The sequence below is a fragment of the Neophocaena asiaeorientalis genome, unplaced genomic scaffold, assembly GCF_003031525.2.
Source record: "Neophocaena asiaeorientalis asiaeorientalis breed wild unplaced genomic scaffold, Neophocaena_asiaeorientalis_V1.1 scaffold43, whole genome shotgun sequence".
Taxonomy (NCBI): Eukaryota; Metazoa; Chordata; class Mammalia; order Artiodactyla; family Phocoenidae; genus Neophocaena; species Neophocaena asiaeorientalis.
Window position 1 is genome coordinate 7,111,177 of NW_020173674.1, and position 16,071 is coordinate 7,127,247.

A 16,071-nucleotide genomic window follows, 5' to 3' on the forward strand; every position below is an offset into this window, starting at 1 on the left:
CCAGTGGTCCTAGACTGAGTCGTCCTTGCGGCCCTTGGTGCCGCCCTGTGGACGGATGTGCTGGGGCCCAGGAGGGCCCACTGAGGCTGCATGAAGTGCCAGCATGGCTCGGGGGGCCCCAAGCAGGTCCAGGGGTACGGTGGCCCTCAGCCAGGCCCCCGAGCCATTGACAGTGGCCGCAGTGTGGTTGGCGGGCCTTTGGCAGTAGTGGCGGGGCACGGCGGCCATGAAGTTCAGTTGTGGCCGGCCAGCAGGCTGCAGGGCAGCAGCAGGGCCGTGTAGACCAGCTGGAAGCCACCCAGGGCGTCCAGCGGGTCTGTGAAGGCCATGGCCACGGGCCTGACCTGAGGCCCAGCCTCGGAGCCTTATGTGAAGGGGCTGGGACGGGGCCCTGAGAGGTGGAGGAACAGGCCAGGGTTAGGACCTCAGATGCCCGCGTCCCGCAACTCAGAGGGGTCGGGTTACACCTCACAGGAGGCCTCGGGTGTCCCCAGGTCTGCAGGCCTCCCCCTCCTGCCAGGCCCTTTCTCCTCATTTCTCCCAGCCTCTCACCTCCGAGTTAGAAAAGCGAGGGGTCCTAGAGGGCCGCCTCATATCCCACTGCCCAGATCTCCAGGCTCAGCCCCCTGCCCATGGCCCTCGCAGGGGGGACCCCAGCAGTAAATGTGGCACCATCGTCACCCTCCCCTTTTCTCTGGAGGCCACTCTGAGGCATCTTCAAGAGCCCAATTCCAGGGGACTTCCCTGGCAGTCTAGAGGTTGAGACTCTGCGCCTCCAATGCGGGGGACGCAGGTTCGATCCTTGGTCGGGGAACTAGGATCCCACAAGCCGAGTGATGCGGCCAAAAAAAAAAAAAAAAACGCGCAATTCCAGCCTCAGCACATGGGATCCAGTCCTGTCCCTGGGCTCCCTTGACGCCGGAGCCTTAAATGCTTGGAGGTCACACAAGGGGGTGCCAGTGATTACAGCTGCTTGCCCCTCCCCAAATTCCCTGGAAGTCAGAGGCTGCATAGGAGACACTTGGAAAAAAGTCCTTGAAAAATGCCCAAATAGAGCAACCAAGAGGAAGCCCTACTCTCCCTGCCCCCATCCCAGGTACTCTCAGGCTGGGGGTGTGGGAGGTGGCAGGGTCTCCGCTCATCCAGACCCGCAGTGTTCCAACCTCTCATCAAAGGAAACCCAATACAGAGAGCTAAGCGGGTGGCACCTGGTGCACCAGGCTCCCCGCCCCTCCACCTGGCCCCTCTCACAAACCAGCCCAGGATTCCAGGAAGTGATGGACCACTCCTCTCACTGATGAGGAGGCTGAGACCTAGCAGGACTTGCCCAGGGACTCCCAAAGGCAAAAGGCAGATTCCAGGCCCTGTGCCCGACAGTCTGCCACTCAGGGCTCCACCTGGGGCTCCTGGTGGCCGAGGGCAGCCCCCACCCCCCAGCTGGGCTCCTTCAGTCTTTGCTCTGCAGACGCTGCCCTGGTTTGCGGCTCACCCCTCCCCACGCTGTCCCAGCCCCTCCTCTACCCCCACCTCAACCTACTCTTTGTCTTATCTCTGGTAAGAAGAGCTGGGATCCCAGAGGGGCTGGAGCAGCTTATATAAGCTGCAGGTGTCTGGATCACAGGGGCAACTCCCCTCCCCCAACCTCGAGAAGACTTAAAAGGAGGCTCTGTGTTCTGGGGAGCTTCCTGGGGGTCAGGTTTGCGCTAAGTAGGGGTTTGGGTTTGAGCCAGAGCTGCACGGGCAGAGTGTGTGGGGAAAGAAGGGGTCAGGGCTTAGAGGAGCGGGGCATGTAGGACCAGCAGGGCCATGCGGGACCTCAGCAGTATGGCCCTGTCCCTGCAGGGGGTACCCCATCCTCCCCTCCCAGATGCCCAGGACTCCAGCAGAGGTGCGAGCCTCCAGGGCGATGGGGAAGGGGATGGAGGGCAGGGCAGGGGCGGGTGTGAGGCCCTGAGCAAAGTCCCTGCAGGACAAGGCTTGCTGCGCCCTCCTGGGCGGCAGGTTTAGGCAGAAACACACTCCGGAGTCAAAGGTGGGGCCGTTTCCTTTATTATTTGGGGTTTCTCTGCATGGAAACATGAGACTGCCCCACCCCATGCCCAGGTGCCTCTGGCACCCCCATAGGTGGTACATCAGTCCCCACAGAGGCCCCTTTAAAATCACCAATATAAAAAAGGAGGGAGGGAGGGAGGGAAGGCCTGACCACCCCGCAGGGCTGGGGGGAATGTGGGGCAGAGGGGGGCACTGGCTTTGGCACAGGAAGGAACAGGCATTCATTCCCAGCCCTGCGGAGGACGCCCCAGCTGGGAGGGCGCTCCGCACTGCTAGACGGCAGGCTGTGCAGAGCTAGTGGTTATAGTTTAAAGGCTGCAGCTGGGGCGTGGTGGGCTTGGGAGTGGAATGGGTGGCCTGTGGAGGGAGGGGAGGGGACACATCAGGATGTCCAGAGGCCTGGGGCCGTCAGCTCCCCCTGGGGCCCCATGTGAGGCAGGAACTAGCAAAAGCTGCCTTCCCGGTTTGGCAACCAGAGGGGCTGGGGGAGCCCATCTGAGCCCGTGGCTAGTGGAGGCAGGGAGGGCCACACAGCTCTGCCTGGAGCAAATGAACCGGGGCGGCCGGGAAGTGAGGACGAGGAGGACGAGGCCGCCTCCTGCTCCAAGGAAGGCACTTGCAGCTGGCGGGGCCTGGTGTGGCAGGGCCTGGTGTGGCATGGCGGGAAGGCACGGCCCGGCAGACGAGGAGGGCAGAGAAGCACAGCAAGGGGCTCGTGCAAGAGCCCCTCATGCGAACATGGTCAGCTGTAACCACTGCCAGGCAGAGAGAGGGTGGAGAGAGGGGTCAGCCAGGGCAGAAACCCCAAGTCTGGCCTCCCAGCTCCATGGCTCAGGAGTCGCCATCTCCTCACCCCCCTGAGGGCAGGTGGGAGAGGGACCCTCCCGGGGAGGGGGCGGGGCACCCCCTTACCTCCTCCACCCCTGGGAGCCCAGGCTGCTGGCTCCTGTACAGGCCTCCAGGGGTCTGGCCCATCCTCCCCAGGACCCAGACACCCAAGCGTGTCCTTGCAGGACCCAGGTGGCCGGCCGTAGGGCTGGCGCTGAGGCCGCAGCCTCCAGCCCAGGAGGGTAAGAAAACACTGCCCCTGAGCACCTTCCCCAACCGGACCGGAGGACAGCCCCACCTTAAACAAGTCAAAGGTCACGACTCCATCCAGATCCGTGTCCAGAGTCTTGAAAAACCCTGTGTGTTCAAGAAATGATGACACGGGGCTGAGGACTCAGTGGGACCTTCAGGCAGGGCCAGGACCAGGCCCCACCTCCTGCCTCACCCCCACCTTCCCACAGCGCCGCAAGCTCTCACCCTCACAGCCGGGGAGCAGCCCTTCCTGCTGCTCGAGAGCCCCCTCCAGAGTTCCCACCCAACTCCGTGTCACCTGGCACTCAGGCTGCCTGGACCCCACCTCCCCGAGACCCTCGTTGGGGACTGAGCTGGAGGGGAAGCCGACGGGGACACTCACGGAACATGGTCTCCAGCCGCACTAGGCAGCACACGAAGTTATCGAAGTCCACAGCCAGGTCGGGTTCCGAGTAGCGGGTGATGATGAGCTCGTACAGCTTCTTGTTGAGCTTGAAGCCTGGCGCAGGAGAGCAAGTGAGGGCCAGGGACGTGCAGCCAGGCCAGAGGGGGCGGAGAGGGGGACTGAGGCTGGGCAGGGTGAGCCCCAGGGCTGGGGGGCATGAAGACCTCCTGGGCAGGGCCTCGAGCTGGGCAAGTGCTGGTCCAGAGGGAGCTTGAGGACCCAGACTGCCCCAGGGAAGCAGGTGCTGGCCATCAGGGCCCAGGGTCCAGTTTCATTTGTTCTGAATGCCCTGGCCTCATCCTGACATGGGACTGAGCACGAGCCCTGCGCTGCTCCCTTTGGAAGCTCTGGAGGCCAGCTCCACTCCTCCCTGGCTGTGTGGCCTCAGGCCAGTCACTACCCCTCTCTGAGCTGCACTTTTCTCTGCTCAATGGGATACTAAAAGACCATATCCTCATGAGGCTGCAGTCAGAACAAAAGGAAATGCCGATAAAGCGCTTGGCTCAGTCACCAGGAGAAAAAGGCAGTAGATAGCTGTTACAGCTTCACCACCATTGCCATCACCCCCCCAGGGACAAGGGCTAGTGGGTGGGCCACCGCCCTGGGTAGCTGTCAGAGAAGCGAGCCAGGGCCATCTCCCTGGGGCTCCACGAGTGCCACCAGCCCTCAGGCCTCACCTGCAGACTCGATGGCCATCCGCATCTCGTAGGCACTCATGCTGCCCGACTTGTCCAGGTCAAACTTCCGGAAAATTGACCGAAGGGGGTCAGCCACTGGGATACGTGGGCTCGGAGAGGCAGACCCAGGGCAAGGGCCTAGTCCACACAGCTGGTCTGGGAGCCGGAGCCCGGCCGCCCGCTGTGACTGAGGCCGCAGAGGAGGGGAGGGTGCTGCCAGCAGGGACCACCTACCAGGTAATTCCGGATGCGGTTCCACAGGATGTTGAACTCCACCAGGCCCAGCTTCCCGTTGCCGTCACGCTGGGCGGCCATTAAGAAGAAAACTCCACAGCTTAAACCAGGCACTGGGTGAGTGAGCACCGGGGAGAGCAAGACGAGGAGGGGGAGGGGAGAAGGGGCAGGAGCCCGCAGACAGCTGCCTGGGGCCAGGCCTGAATCGGGGTGGCTAGGAGGGGCGCAAACAGAGCACCAGCCTCAGGGTCACCTGCAGACGAGGCCCTGCCCGCCTCTCACTCAACACAAGCCTGTGCCTCGGTCCCCGCCCCACCCCGATCAATGGGAAGATGCCAGGAAGGAACTGGTCTGTCCACACTTATCCCTTTCTCTGAGCTGCTCCTGGAATGGGTCACCCAGGGCTCTCCCCGTGCCTACATCCCACCCCAAAGGCCGGCTCAGGAGGCAAAAGCAAAGGGAGGATACGTCCATGAGGTTCACCATGCTGCGGCAGGACTCCAGGCTGAAGCCCTTGGTCCGCAGGTCTTTGTCTGCAAGAAAAACCAGTCCCAACACCTCAACCCAGCCAGCTTCCTGGGCCTGCCCCGTGCTGGGCACACTGGTGGGACAAGGGTCCGGGAGGCACCATTTCTGTCCCCTAGTGTGTAAAATCTAGGCTAGTAGGTATGTAGGATTGTTTCCATCAACAGAAAAGAGTTTAAGGTATTTTAGCAGTCAAGCCGGTGTCCCAACAGGTACGTCAACACCACCATCAGACCAGAGTGAAAAGGAACAGTGCTAAGTATAAGTGAAAGAAACACGGTAGAAACGTGCAGCATAGGTGGTCACGGCAGGGGTGGGGTTTGCTGCAGGCCCCGAAGGGTGAGAAGAGCAGGAGAGGGGTTCTGGGCTGAGGGAACAGCATGGACAGAGGTCGGAGGTGAGAGGTTAGAGGCGGGGGCAAAGGGAAGGTTGAAGGGTGGTTGCCTTCAGTTTTGCACATCGGGGAGTGAAGCCGGCCACCTGCCTTCTGGGAGGAAGGGGCGCCCACACACTGGCCCTAAGGTGCTGTCAGCCGGCGAAGCTTCTAACTACACCAGGCACAGCGCTCAGGCACGGAGAGCAGCAAGACGGCATGAGGAGTTTGGGAGGAAAAAGGGGGTGAGCAGGGCTCAGAAAGGTGGTGGAGGGTGCCCCACCCACGGAGACCAAGGGGTTGGGCTCAGCCCAGGGTGGGAGCAGAGGAACGGAGGTGGGGGGTAGGGGTGTTGGGAAGCAGGGCATGGGGTGGAGAGCAGCCACTCAGGGACGCTCACGTTTGCCGATGATTCTGTTGAGGATGGTCTGCAGCTCCTTGACGCTGATCTCCATGTCCTGGGGGAAGAGGGAGGATGGCACCCACTCTGGGGAAAGGCTGCCCCTCGGTGCCCCCGACCGCCCGTCCACCACGCCCAGCCTACCTCCCCTGCCAGTTGTCTGAAGAGGGATTTGAAGTTCTCATCAATCTCCTCTTCTGAGAGTACTTTCTGGATGGAGAAGCGGGGGAGAGCATGTCAGGGGCACCCCAGCCTGGCCCCTGCATGGGCAGCTGCTGGAGGCAGGGCTGGGACCACTCATCAGCTATGTGTCACTTCACCCTTCTCATCTGTAAAATGGGAACCTGGCCCCTGCTCTATCCCTGTCCAGGCCTCTGTGGCCTAAATGTGGAGGGTGAAGGTCAGCTCAGTGATGAACAGTGAGGCTTTGATTCCCTGCTGCACGACCTTGGGCAAGTTCCTTAACCTCTCTGAACTTGAGTTTCCCAATGAGAGGGTAGTGACAGCACCCTGACACACCTGTTATGGAGGAAACGGGGTGACCCAGGTAAAGAGCTCAGCACAGACCCAGCAGAGAGCAAGAACCCAGGGACCCTGTGCCATTATTATGACAACGTCCTTTGCAAACTGTAAAGTGCTGGGCAAATAAGGGATTAGTATTACTCTTACGGCTCCTGCCAGGAGGGGCTCTGCGCTGCCAGCCGGAGCCCAGGGCACAGGACACCCAGGGTGAGGGAGAGGAGGAGGGTGGCCGGTGGGGGCAGGGCACGTACCTCGTCAGGGAGATTGGCCTGGATCTGGTCATCCAGCTCTCTGCAGAGGGTGGGGAGACAGGGGGCCAGTCAGCATCTTCTCTGAGAAGAAACGCAGCACAAAGTCGCCCTCCTTGTTGGGCTCGAAGGTGGACGGCACCACCACATACTCCCCGGGTGGCAGGCGGAAGCGGGTGCTGACTTCCCGCAGGTTGATGAACTGCTCGGAGCGGGCCCGAGACGCGTTGGCCAGGAAGAAGTCCCGCTTCAGGTGCACGGCCGGCCGGCCCATCAGCTGGCGGGAGGGAAGGAGGGAGCGGGGGCTGCAGCTGCCCGCTCAGCCCACCCTTAGGAGCTGCCCCCAGACCCAGATCCAGACCCAGAACCAGACCCAGATCCAGACCCCAGGCTCCAGGTTCTGGCCAAGCGGCTGGAGAGCTGTGTCACGGCTCCATCACCCACAGGCTACCCGACCCTGACAAGTCACAGTGCTTGTTGCCTCATCTGTAAAATGGGGGTAACAGCCCTGCCTACTGCACCAGGTGGAGGGGAGGAGACACCACGAGGTGAATGTAGATACCGTGACACCATGAAATAACTTTCTCGTTATCCTTACCTGGAGCTTCCCCTGTGTCAGACACCGCAGGGCCTTTTACACATGTCACCTCACTTAACGCTCATGACAACTCATTTTACAGACACTGATGCCAAGGCTTAGAGCCTAAGCAACTTGCCCAAGGGTCCAGGTCACTCAGCCCACTACCAACCTGCCCCTAACCAGCACCCCAGACGGCCTCAGTGTGAACAGTGAGACAGGAAGAGCCTCACGGGTGCGTGCCAGGTGGGGCTCTGAGGGCCAGGGTTCAAATCCGGCTCCCTTACTTATTACCTGCTCTGACCCCCAGGAGGACAGTGTTTGCTCTGCCCACTGAACAGCAGGCAGGGGGGTGGGGGCACTGTGTTAGCCCCAAGGTGAGGAGACTTCTTAGCTCTCTACGTGCGGGCTTGCCACCGTCCTGCTCCCTCCGGGCACCATTGGGCCATGTGTGTTCAAGGGTGTGTAAATCCAGGCGAGTCAGATGCCACACCTACCTCCGGAGGGACCTGCCAGAGAGACGAGGGAAGTCAGAGATGCTGGCCTGGCCCAGGGGCAGATGCTGTGGTGTGTGCTGGGCAGCGGCCCTGAGTTCTTAAGATGAAAATGATGGGATGAAGAGACCAGGAGACAGGGTCCTGGACAGGGGCCAGTGTTGACCCAGACCTGTATTCATGCCAGAGAGGGACCCCAGGACCCCAGGAGGGAGGCCCAGGCAGGGCCCTCTGTCCCTGGAATGCCCTGCACCTCAGCTCTGAACCAGAGCCTCCAGGACTGCCCCATGGGGCGGCCAACTGCAGAGTCCTCCGGCCCAGGGACGCTGGAGGTCCACCCCAATCTGCTACAAGGGGCCGTGGGCCTGGGCTGAGGCTGCGACTGTCCTCTACCCCCACCAGGGAGATCCAGAAGTTTCTGTCTTGAATACAGCGCGTGAAGCGGGGCCCTTCATGGCCAGCCTCTGCATACATACTTCCAAGACAGGGAGCTCACTACTCCTTCAGGAGACCACTTGCCCGCTTCTTTCCGAAACTGAGTCAAAGTCTTTCTCCCAGGTGTCAGCTAAGGCAGATCCCTCTGCCCAAAAGCAGCCATGCAGCCTCTAAGGACAGGGGAGAACTGCAGAATCTTCCCTTCTCCTAGCTAAACATCTTCCTCATCCTCCATCTGCCTCACGGGATGAATTTTAGGCCCCCGGCTGCCCCAGTCCTGGCGGAGGGCCTCAGCAGGTGCCTCCCGAAGGCTCAGTCTAGGGCTGCGTGCCTCAGGGGTGTGACTGGCTCCAGTCGGCTCTGGATGGGCGGGCTCCGCCTTGTCCTCTGGCGCCCCTGGCGCCCCCTGGCGGAGCTTTCCGGGAGGCCGCTTTCTCTGCCGGGTGCTGGGCGATCCGCCCGCTCGCTCACCTCGTAGACAGCGAAGCCTATGGTCTCCATGTCGCGGCCAAATCGGCGCTCCCTACGGCGGTGCTTCTGCATGAGGGCGAGCAGGAAGCTGCAGCCTGACTCCCGACTCCTATAGTCGTCGTCGTCCGGGTCATCCGTCTCCTCCAGCCGGATCTTGAACTGGGGGTTCACCCAGAAGGTGGCTGCAGGAGGTAGGGAGGCAGGATCAGAGGAGAAGCAGAGCAGTGCCCCCAAGCCTTCCCTCCCCCATGTTTTCATTCATTCAACAAATTTTACTGTGGCCACCGTGTGCCAAGTGACAGATGTGCCACAGGGACACACAGAGTCCCTGCCCTCATGAGCTCCCATTCCAGAACGAAGCGGAGGCAAAGCATGAACAAGTCAGGTTAGTTAATGGAACAATTACAAAGAAAGCAAGCTGAAGTCGGGCAGGGAAGGAATCTTCGAGGTGACATTTGAGCCTAGGAAGCCTAGGCAGAGGGAGAAGAAAAGACCCACACCTGGGGCTCCAGTGAGCACAGGGGATCCAGGGAGGTTGGCAGACGTTGGTGGAAGCAGGGTCGGTGATAAGAAGTGTGGACTGAATCAAAGACCAGAAGGACTCCCTGACAGGTTTACACTGGGAGGGGCATGACTGGATCAGGATTTTAGAAGGTGGCTGCAGGAACTTCCCTGGTGGCACAGTGGATTAAGTTTTCATGCTCCCAGCACAGGGGGCCCGGGTGTGAGTCCTGGTCAGGGAACTAGATCCCACATGCTGCTGCAACTAACAGTTCACATGCCACAACTAAGGAGCCCTCCTGCCGTAACTAAGGAACCCGCCTGTTGCAACTAAGGAGCCGGCAAGCTGCAACTAAGGAGCCCTGGAGCCGCAACTAAGGAGCCTGCCTGCTGCAACTAAGACGTAGCGCAACCAAATAAATAAATATTAAAAAAAAAAAAAAGAAGGTGGCTGCTGTGTGGACAGTGACTTAGAAGAGGGCGAGAGAAAGCAGGGTCTGAGAGGAGGCCACTGAGCTGCAAGGGCTGAGGGGGACTCACATTTCTGGCAATTTAGCGATTCAGCTGCCTGAACAATCCTCCTGACTAAAACAGCCAAGCGCCGGAGAGAATATGCAAAACTTCTTTTTAAAGGCACCAATAAGTCCAGCATTTCCCCCTCCCCACATACAAAATTAACATTAATCAAAAAGAGAGATTATAAGCAAGGATGTGGGGACTTCCCTGGTGGCGCAGTGCTTAAGAATCCGCCTGCCAATGCAGGGGACATGGGTTTGAGCCCTGGTCTGGGAAGATTCCACATGCTGCGGAGCAGCTAAGCCCGTGCACCACAACTACTGAGCCTGTGCTCTAGAGCCCATGAACCATAACTAATGAGCCTGTGTGCCACAACTACTGAAGCCCACACGCCTAGAGCCTGTGCTCCGCAACAAGAGAAGCCACTGCAATGAGAAGCCCGTGCACTGCAACCAAGAGTAGCCCCCGCTCTCCACAGCTAGAGAAAGCTTATGCACAGCAATGAAGACCCAACGCAGCCAAAAATAAATAAATTTATTTTTAAAAAATTAAAAAAAATAAGCGAGGATGTGGAGAAATCAGAACCTCAAGCATAGCCGGTGGGAACGTAAAATGGTGCAACTACTTTGCATAATAGTCTGGCAGTTCCTCAAATGGTAAAACACAGAATTACCATACGACCCTGCGATTCCACTCCTCTGGGGGTGTGTGTGTGTGTGTATATCCAAGATTAATGACAACATACACTCACACAAAAAACATGTGACTGTTCCAAGTAGCATTATTTATAATTGCCAAATGGTAGAAACAACCCAATTTAAACAAAATGTGATATAACCAAACAATGGAATATTATTCAGCAATTAAAAGGAATGGAGTACTGACATATGCTACATAACATGGATGAACCTTGAAGACATTATACTAAGTGAAAGAAGCCAGTCACAAAGGACAACGTGTTGTATGATTCCATTTATATTAAATTATTGTCGGGAACAAGCAAATTCATAGAGACAGAAAGTAGATTAGTGGTAGCCTGGAAATGAGGGGGAGGAGGGGCTTGGGAGTAACAGCCAGGGGGAATAGGTTTTCTTTTGGGGGTAATGAAAACGTTCTAAAATTGATGTAATAATGGGCGCACAACTCTGTGAACATAGTAACGGCCACACTGTAAACGGGTGAATTATGTGGTACGTGAATTATATCTCAATAAAGCTGTTTTAAAAAATGGAAACTGGGAGCCATGAAAGGTAAATAATGCCAAAGGATTTCTGCAGACTCCTAGAGGTCTTGAGTCCTGCCTGGGCTCAGGGGCAGGAGATAAGGTCCAGTAGGAGGTCACAGCCATAAAACTGGAAGCCCCGTGAGGAATACCAGCAGTGCAAGTGTGAAAGAAAAATAAAACCACTGGGAGGAAGTAGAACGTTCTCTGAGGATTTATAACCACAAGCCAGCCTTCTCATGAGCTTGCAGATTTAATTCATGCTGCCCATGAGGTCAAAAAAAAAACCATTAAGGAGAAAATTTATTTTTAAGAGTCCTGGGTCGGGAGTATCCCAGGTGACTGGCAAAAACACTAGAGGAACTTAACTTCATCCAATAACTCAAACAACTCCTGAAGATAAACTTCTGGCAGAAACACTAGAGGAACTTAACTTCATCCAATAACTCAAACAACTCCTGAAGATAAACTTCTAGGTCAAATAAGCCAAAAACCTCAGAAGGTTGAGAACCAGCAGCCACAACGGATGAACCTCACGATGGCTGAGGATGAGCAGCGACAAACAACAACTCACCAAGACTTCAGATACTGAGATGATCAGACACAGAATATGAAAGCCTAGGCTTGCTATACTTAAAGAAATAAATGAGATGCTTAAATATATGAGCAAGCATGAACAGATCAGAAAAAGAGCCATTAACACTTCCAGAAATAAATTTTTCAAGTGAAATTAAGTATTTGTTGGAAGGATTAACCAACAGCAAAAAAGAAAATTTGCGCGTTGAGAATGGATCTAAAGAAACTACCCAGGATGCAATCCAGGGACATTCAGAGATGGAACATTTAAGAGATGTTAAGAGATCTTGAGGGTTGACTGAGGGGGTCCAGCTTACATTTGATTGTCATTCCAAAAGAAGAAAATAAAGAGAGTAGGAAGGTGATATTCTAAAAGATCATGGCTAACAATTTTCTAGAATTGTTGAAAGACATCAATCTTCATACACAGGGAGCTCGACAAATCCAAAGCATAATAAAAAGAAATCCCCACCTCAACACATCATGGTCAAACTGTAGAATATCAAAGAAAAAGAATCTTAAAAGAGAGAAAAGACAAACCATTTCAGAAGGCATGGTAGACAGACTCCCGACCCACACAGTGACAGTGGAAGCACAGTGAAGAGTAATATAGCATATTCAGGGAAGTGAAAGTAATGTCAACTCAGAGCTCTATATCCAGAGAATTGTCAAGAATGAGCACACTATAAAGGCATTTTATACAAGTACTGAGAAAGTTTATCACCAAAAGACCCTCAGTAAAAGAATTCAAAAAGATATATTTCAGACAGACAGAAAATGATCTCAGATGAAAGGTCTCACCGTTCATGAGAACAGTGAGCAAAAATACTGATATTATGTGGGTAATCAAACAAATACAGGCTATATCAAATAATGGGGATGATGATGGTGCTAATTTAGGACAGGCAGCAAACTGTTAAGAATTAAAATACTAGCTAAGGATAGCAGATTGAACAAAGGGAGGGTGTGATCCAACTTAAATATTCTCAAGTCTTTACATTATTCAGGTGGAGGGTAAAGATACTGATCAACTAACTTTGGAACTTATTAAGCAAGCTCTTCTGTCTTCCAAACTCACAGAGGGAAAAACAAGCAAAGAGAAAAGAAAAAATTCAACCCGAAAGAAGGCATAGCAGGAGGGACAAATCGAAAATGCATAGTAAGTCTGCTGAAATAAATACAAATATATCAGTAATCACTATGAATGTAAATGGATTAAACTTTCCAATCAAAGGACAATGTTTTCCAAATTCAGCTATTAAAAAAATGAGTTATATGCTATTTATGAGAGATAACTAAAACACTGGGCTATAGAAAGATCGGACATCAAACGGTATAACAAGACATACCACAAAAGTACTAGTAGTAACTAAAAGAAAACTGCAACAGCATAGTAACACAGACTGAAACAGACTTGGATGTAAAAAGAATTACTAAAGATGAAGGTGGTCACCAGATAGTAAAAAAAAAAAAGTTTAATTCACTAGGAACTTATATCAATTTTAAACTTGATACACCTAGCTCAACATATGCAAAGAAAAATAACTGACAGAAATAAAGGGAGAAATTGGCAAAGCCAGCAAGATGGTGTGAGGTTTTATTATCCCTCTTCCAATAATGGATAGATTAAGCAGACAAAGTAATCAATAAGTTTGATATAATAAACAATTATAGAAGATTCCCCCTAACATTCAGAGAACAGTATACTGGTCAAGAGAACAGACTCCAGGTTCACACTGACAGGGTTCAAATCCCAGCTCTGCCCCTTATTAGCGACTTTGGCAAACTGCTTAATCACTCTGTCTCACTTTCCTTATCTGTAAAATAGTGATAATGTAGTACATCCCTCATAGGGTCAGTGTGAAAGTTAAGCAGGTTGTTATATGTAAAATATTTACAGGAGTGCTAACACAATATACGTGTTAGCCAGTCTTTTCAAGAACACGTGAATATGCATGAAAACTCACCACATGCTGGGCCATAGCACCAGCTTCTGTTTATTTCAAACCTATGATCTCATATAGATCATATTTTCTGACTGCAAGGAAATTAAGTTAAAAATCAACAATAAAATAATAACTGGGAGGTTTGATTATTGATTCAATCTCTTAAGTGTTACAGGTCTATCCAGATTTTTTATTTTTCTTGAGTCAATTTTCATAGTCTGTTTCTTTCTAGGAACTTGTCAGTTTCATCTAGGTCATCTAATCTGTCATATAATGGTTCACAGTATTTTCTTATAAATCATTTATTTCTGTTGGGTTGATAGTGATGTTCTCTCTTTAATTCCTGATTTTAGTAGTTTGAGCCTTCTTGTCTTTTTTCTTGTTCAGTTTGGCTAAAGGTTTGCACTTTTTGCTGAGCTTTTCAAAGAACCAACTGTCGGTTTCATTGATTTTTCTCTATTGTTTCTCTGTTTCATTTATTTGGCTTTCTTCTGCTTGCTTTGGGTTTAGTTTGCTCGTTTACTAGTTTCTTAAGGTGGAAAATTAGGCAATTGTTTTCAGTTGTTTCTTTTTCAATATAGGTACACAGTGCTTTAATTACTATTCTATGTGATTTCTCATTTACATTACTATTTCTTTTGATAAACTAACTCATTCTACGGGGCCAGCATTACCTTGATACCAAAGCCAGATGAAAACATCACAAGAAGAGAAAATTACAGACCAGTAACATTTATGAATATCAATACAAAAATCCTCAACAAAATACTAGCAAACAAAATCCAATAGTATATTAAAAAGATTACATACTATGAAATAGGATTTATCTCAGGAATGCAAGAATGGTTCAACATAAGAAAATCAACCAATGTAATACATCATGTTAATAGGACAAAGGGAAAAAAAAAACACATGACCATCTCAACTGACATGGAAAAGGCATTTTACAAACTCCAAAACAAATTCATGATAAAAATATTCAGCACTTCCCTGGTGGCGCAGCAGTTAAGAATCCGCCTGCCAATGCAGGGGACACGGGGTTCGAGCCCTGATCCGGGAAGATCCCACATGCTGCGGAGCAACTAAGCCCATGCGCCACAAATACTGAGCCTATGCTCTAGAGCTCACGAGCCACAACTACTGAGCCTGCATGCCACAAATACTGAAGCCCATGTGCCTAGAGCCCGTGCTCTGCAACAAGAGAAGCCACTGCAATGAGAAGCCCGCACACCACAACAAAGAGTAGCCCCTGCTTGCCGCCAACTAGAGAAAGCCCGTGCACAGCAATGAAGACCCAGTGCAGCCAAAAATAAATAAATTAAATAAATAAATTGTTTTAAAAATTCAGAAATTTAGGAATAAAAGGGAACTTCCTCAACATGATAAAGGGCATTTATGGAAAACCCACTGCTAATATCATACTCAGTGGTGAAAAAAAAAAAAAAAGAAAGCTTTCCCCCCAAGATCAAGATGCCCACTTGCACCACCACTATTCAACATTGTATTGGAAGTTCTAGCTAGAGCAATTAGTCAAGAAAAAGAAAAAGTATCCAAATTGAAAAGGAAGAAGAAAACTATCTCTACTTGCAAATGACATTATCTTGTATATAGAAAAACCTGAAGAATCCATAAGAAAGTTTAGAGTTAATAACAAATTCAGCAAAGTTGCAGATTACATTAGAATATAAAAATCAGTTGTGTTTCTATACACCAACAATGAAAAAATCCAAAAAGGAAATTAAGGAAACAATTTCTTTATAATAGCATCCAAAACTATAAAATACCTAGGAACAAATTTAACCAAGGAGTTGAAAGACTTGTACACTGAAAATTACAAAACATTGCTGAAACAAATTAAAGAAGACATAGAAAAGTCAAAAGACATATCTTCATGGATTGGAAGACTTAATATTATTAAGAGATCAATATTACCCAAAGTGATCTTCAGATTCAATGCAATCCTTATTAAAATCCCAACAACCTTTTCCCACAGAAGTGAAAAGCAGATCCTCAAATCCATATGGAATTGTAAGGGGCCCAGAAGCCAAAACAATCTTGAAAAAGAACAAAGTTGGAAGACTCACACTTCCTGACTTCAAAACTTACTACAAATCTATAATAATCAAAATGGTGTGGTACTGGAATAAAAATAGACATACTGACTAAAAGAACAAAACTGAGAGTCCAAAAGTAAACCCATACATAAATGGCCAATTGATTTTTGACATGGGTGCCAAGACCATTCAATGGGGAAAGAAAAGTATTTCAACAAATGATGCTAGGACACCTGGGTTTCCACAAGCACAAGAAATAAGTTGGGTACCTATTTTACACCATAAACAAAAATTAACTCAAAATGGATCAACAACCTAAATATAAGAGAGCTAAAATCATAATGGTCTCAGAAGAAGACACAAAGATAAATGACCATGGATTTGGCAATGGATTCTTAGATTATGACACCAAAAGCATGAGAAACAAAAGGAAAAAATAAAAATTGGGCTTCATCAAAATTAAAACCTTCTGTGCTTCAAAGGACACTATCAAGAAAATGAAAAGACAACCCACAGAATGGGAGAAAATACATACAAACCATCTACCTCATAAGGCTCACATCCAGAATATATAAAGATATATATATATATATAAAATATATGAAAAGACAACCCGATCTAAAAATGGGCAGGGCTTCCCTGGTGGCACAGTGGTTGAGAGTCCGCCTGCCGATGCAGGGGACGCGGGTTCGTGCCCCGGTCCGGGAAGATCCCACATGCCGC

General features: G+C 51.4%; 1 protein-coding gene across 1 annotated transcript in view; it reads right to left on the bottom strand.

Annotated features, from left to right (window-relative positions):
- Positions 1-2,040: 2,040 nt before the first annotated feature.
- The window catches only part of CAPN1 (calpain 1), a 24,558-nt gene continuing 10,527 nt past the window's right edge, over positions 2,041-16,071 (bottom strand). Inside the window, exons 11-22 of the mRNA XM_024748778.1 lie at positions 8,534-8,715; positions 7,631-7,642; positions 6,634-6,833; positions 6,560-6,599; positions 5,931-5,996; positions 5,787-5,844; positions 4,957-5,021; positions 4,489-4,557; positions 4,255-4,333; positions 3,515-3,631; positions 3,179-3,237; positions 2,041-2,807 (exon numbers count right to left, since the gene is read on the bottom strand). Of these exons, the coding sequence (XP_024604546.1) occupies positions 2,781-2,807; positions 3,179-3,237; positions 3,515-3,631; positions 4,255-4,333; positions 4,489-4,557; positions 4,957-5,021; positions 5,787-5,844; positions 5,931-5,996; positions 6,560-6,599; positions 6,634-6,833; positions 7,631-7,642; positions 8,534-8,715 (974 nt within the window). The 3' untranslated portion in view covers positions 2,041-2,780. The remainder of the gene's footprint in view (positions 2,808-3,178; positions 3,238-3,514; positions 3,632-4,254; positions 4,334-4,488; positions 4,558-4,956; positions 5,022-5,786; positions 5,845-5,930; positions 5,997-6,559; positions 6,600-6,633; positions 6,834-7,630; positions 7,643-8,533; positions 8,716-16,071) is intronic.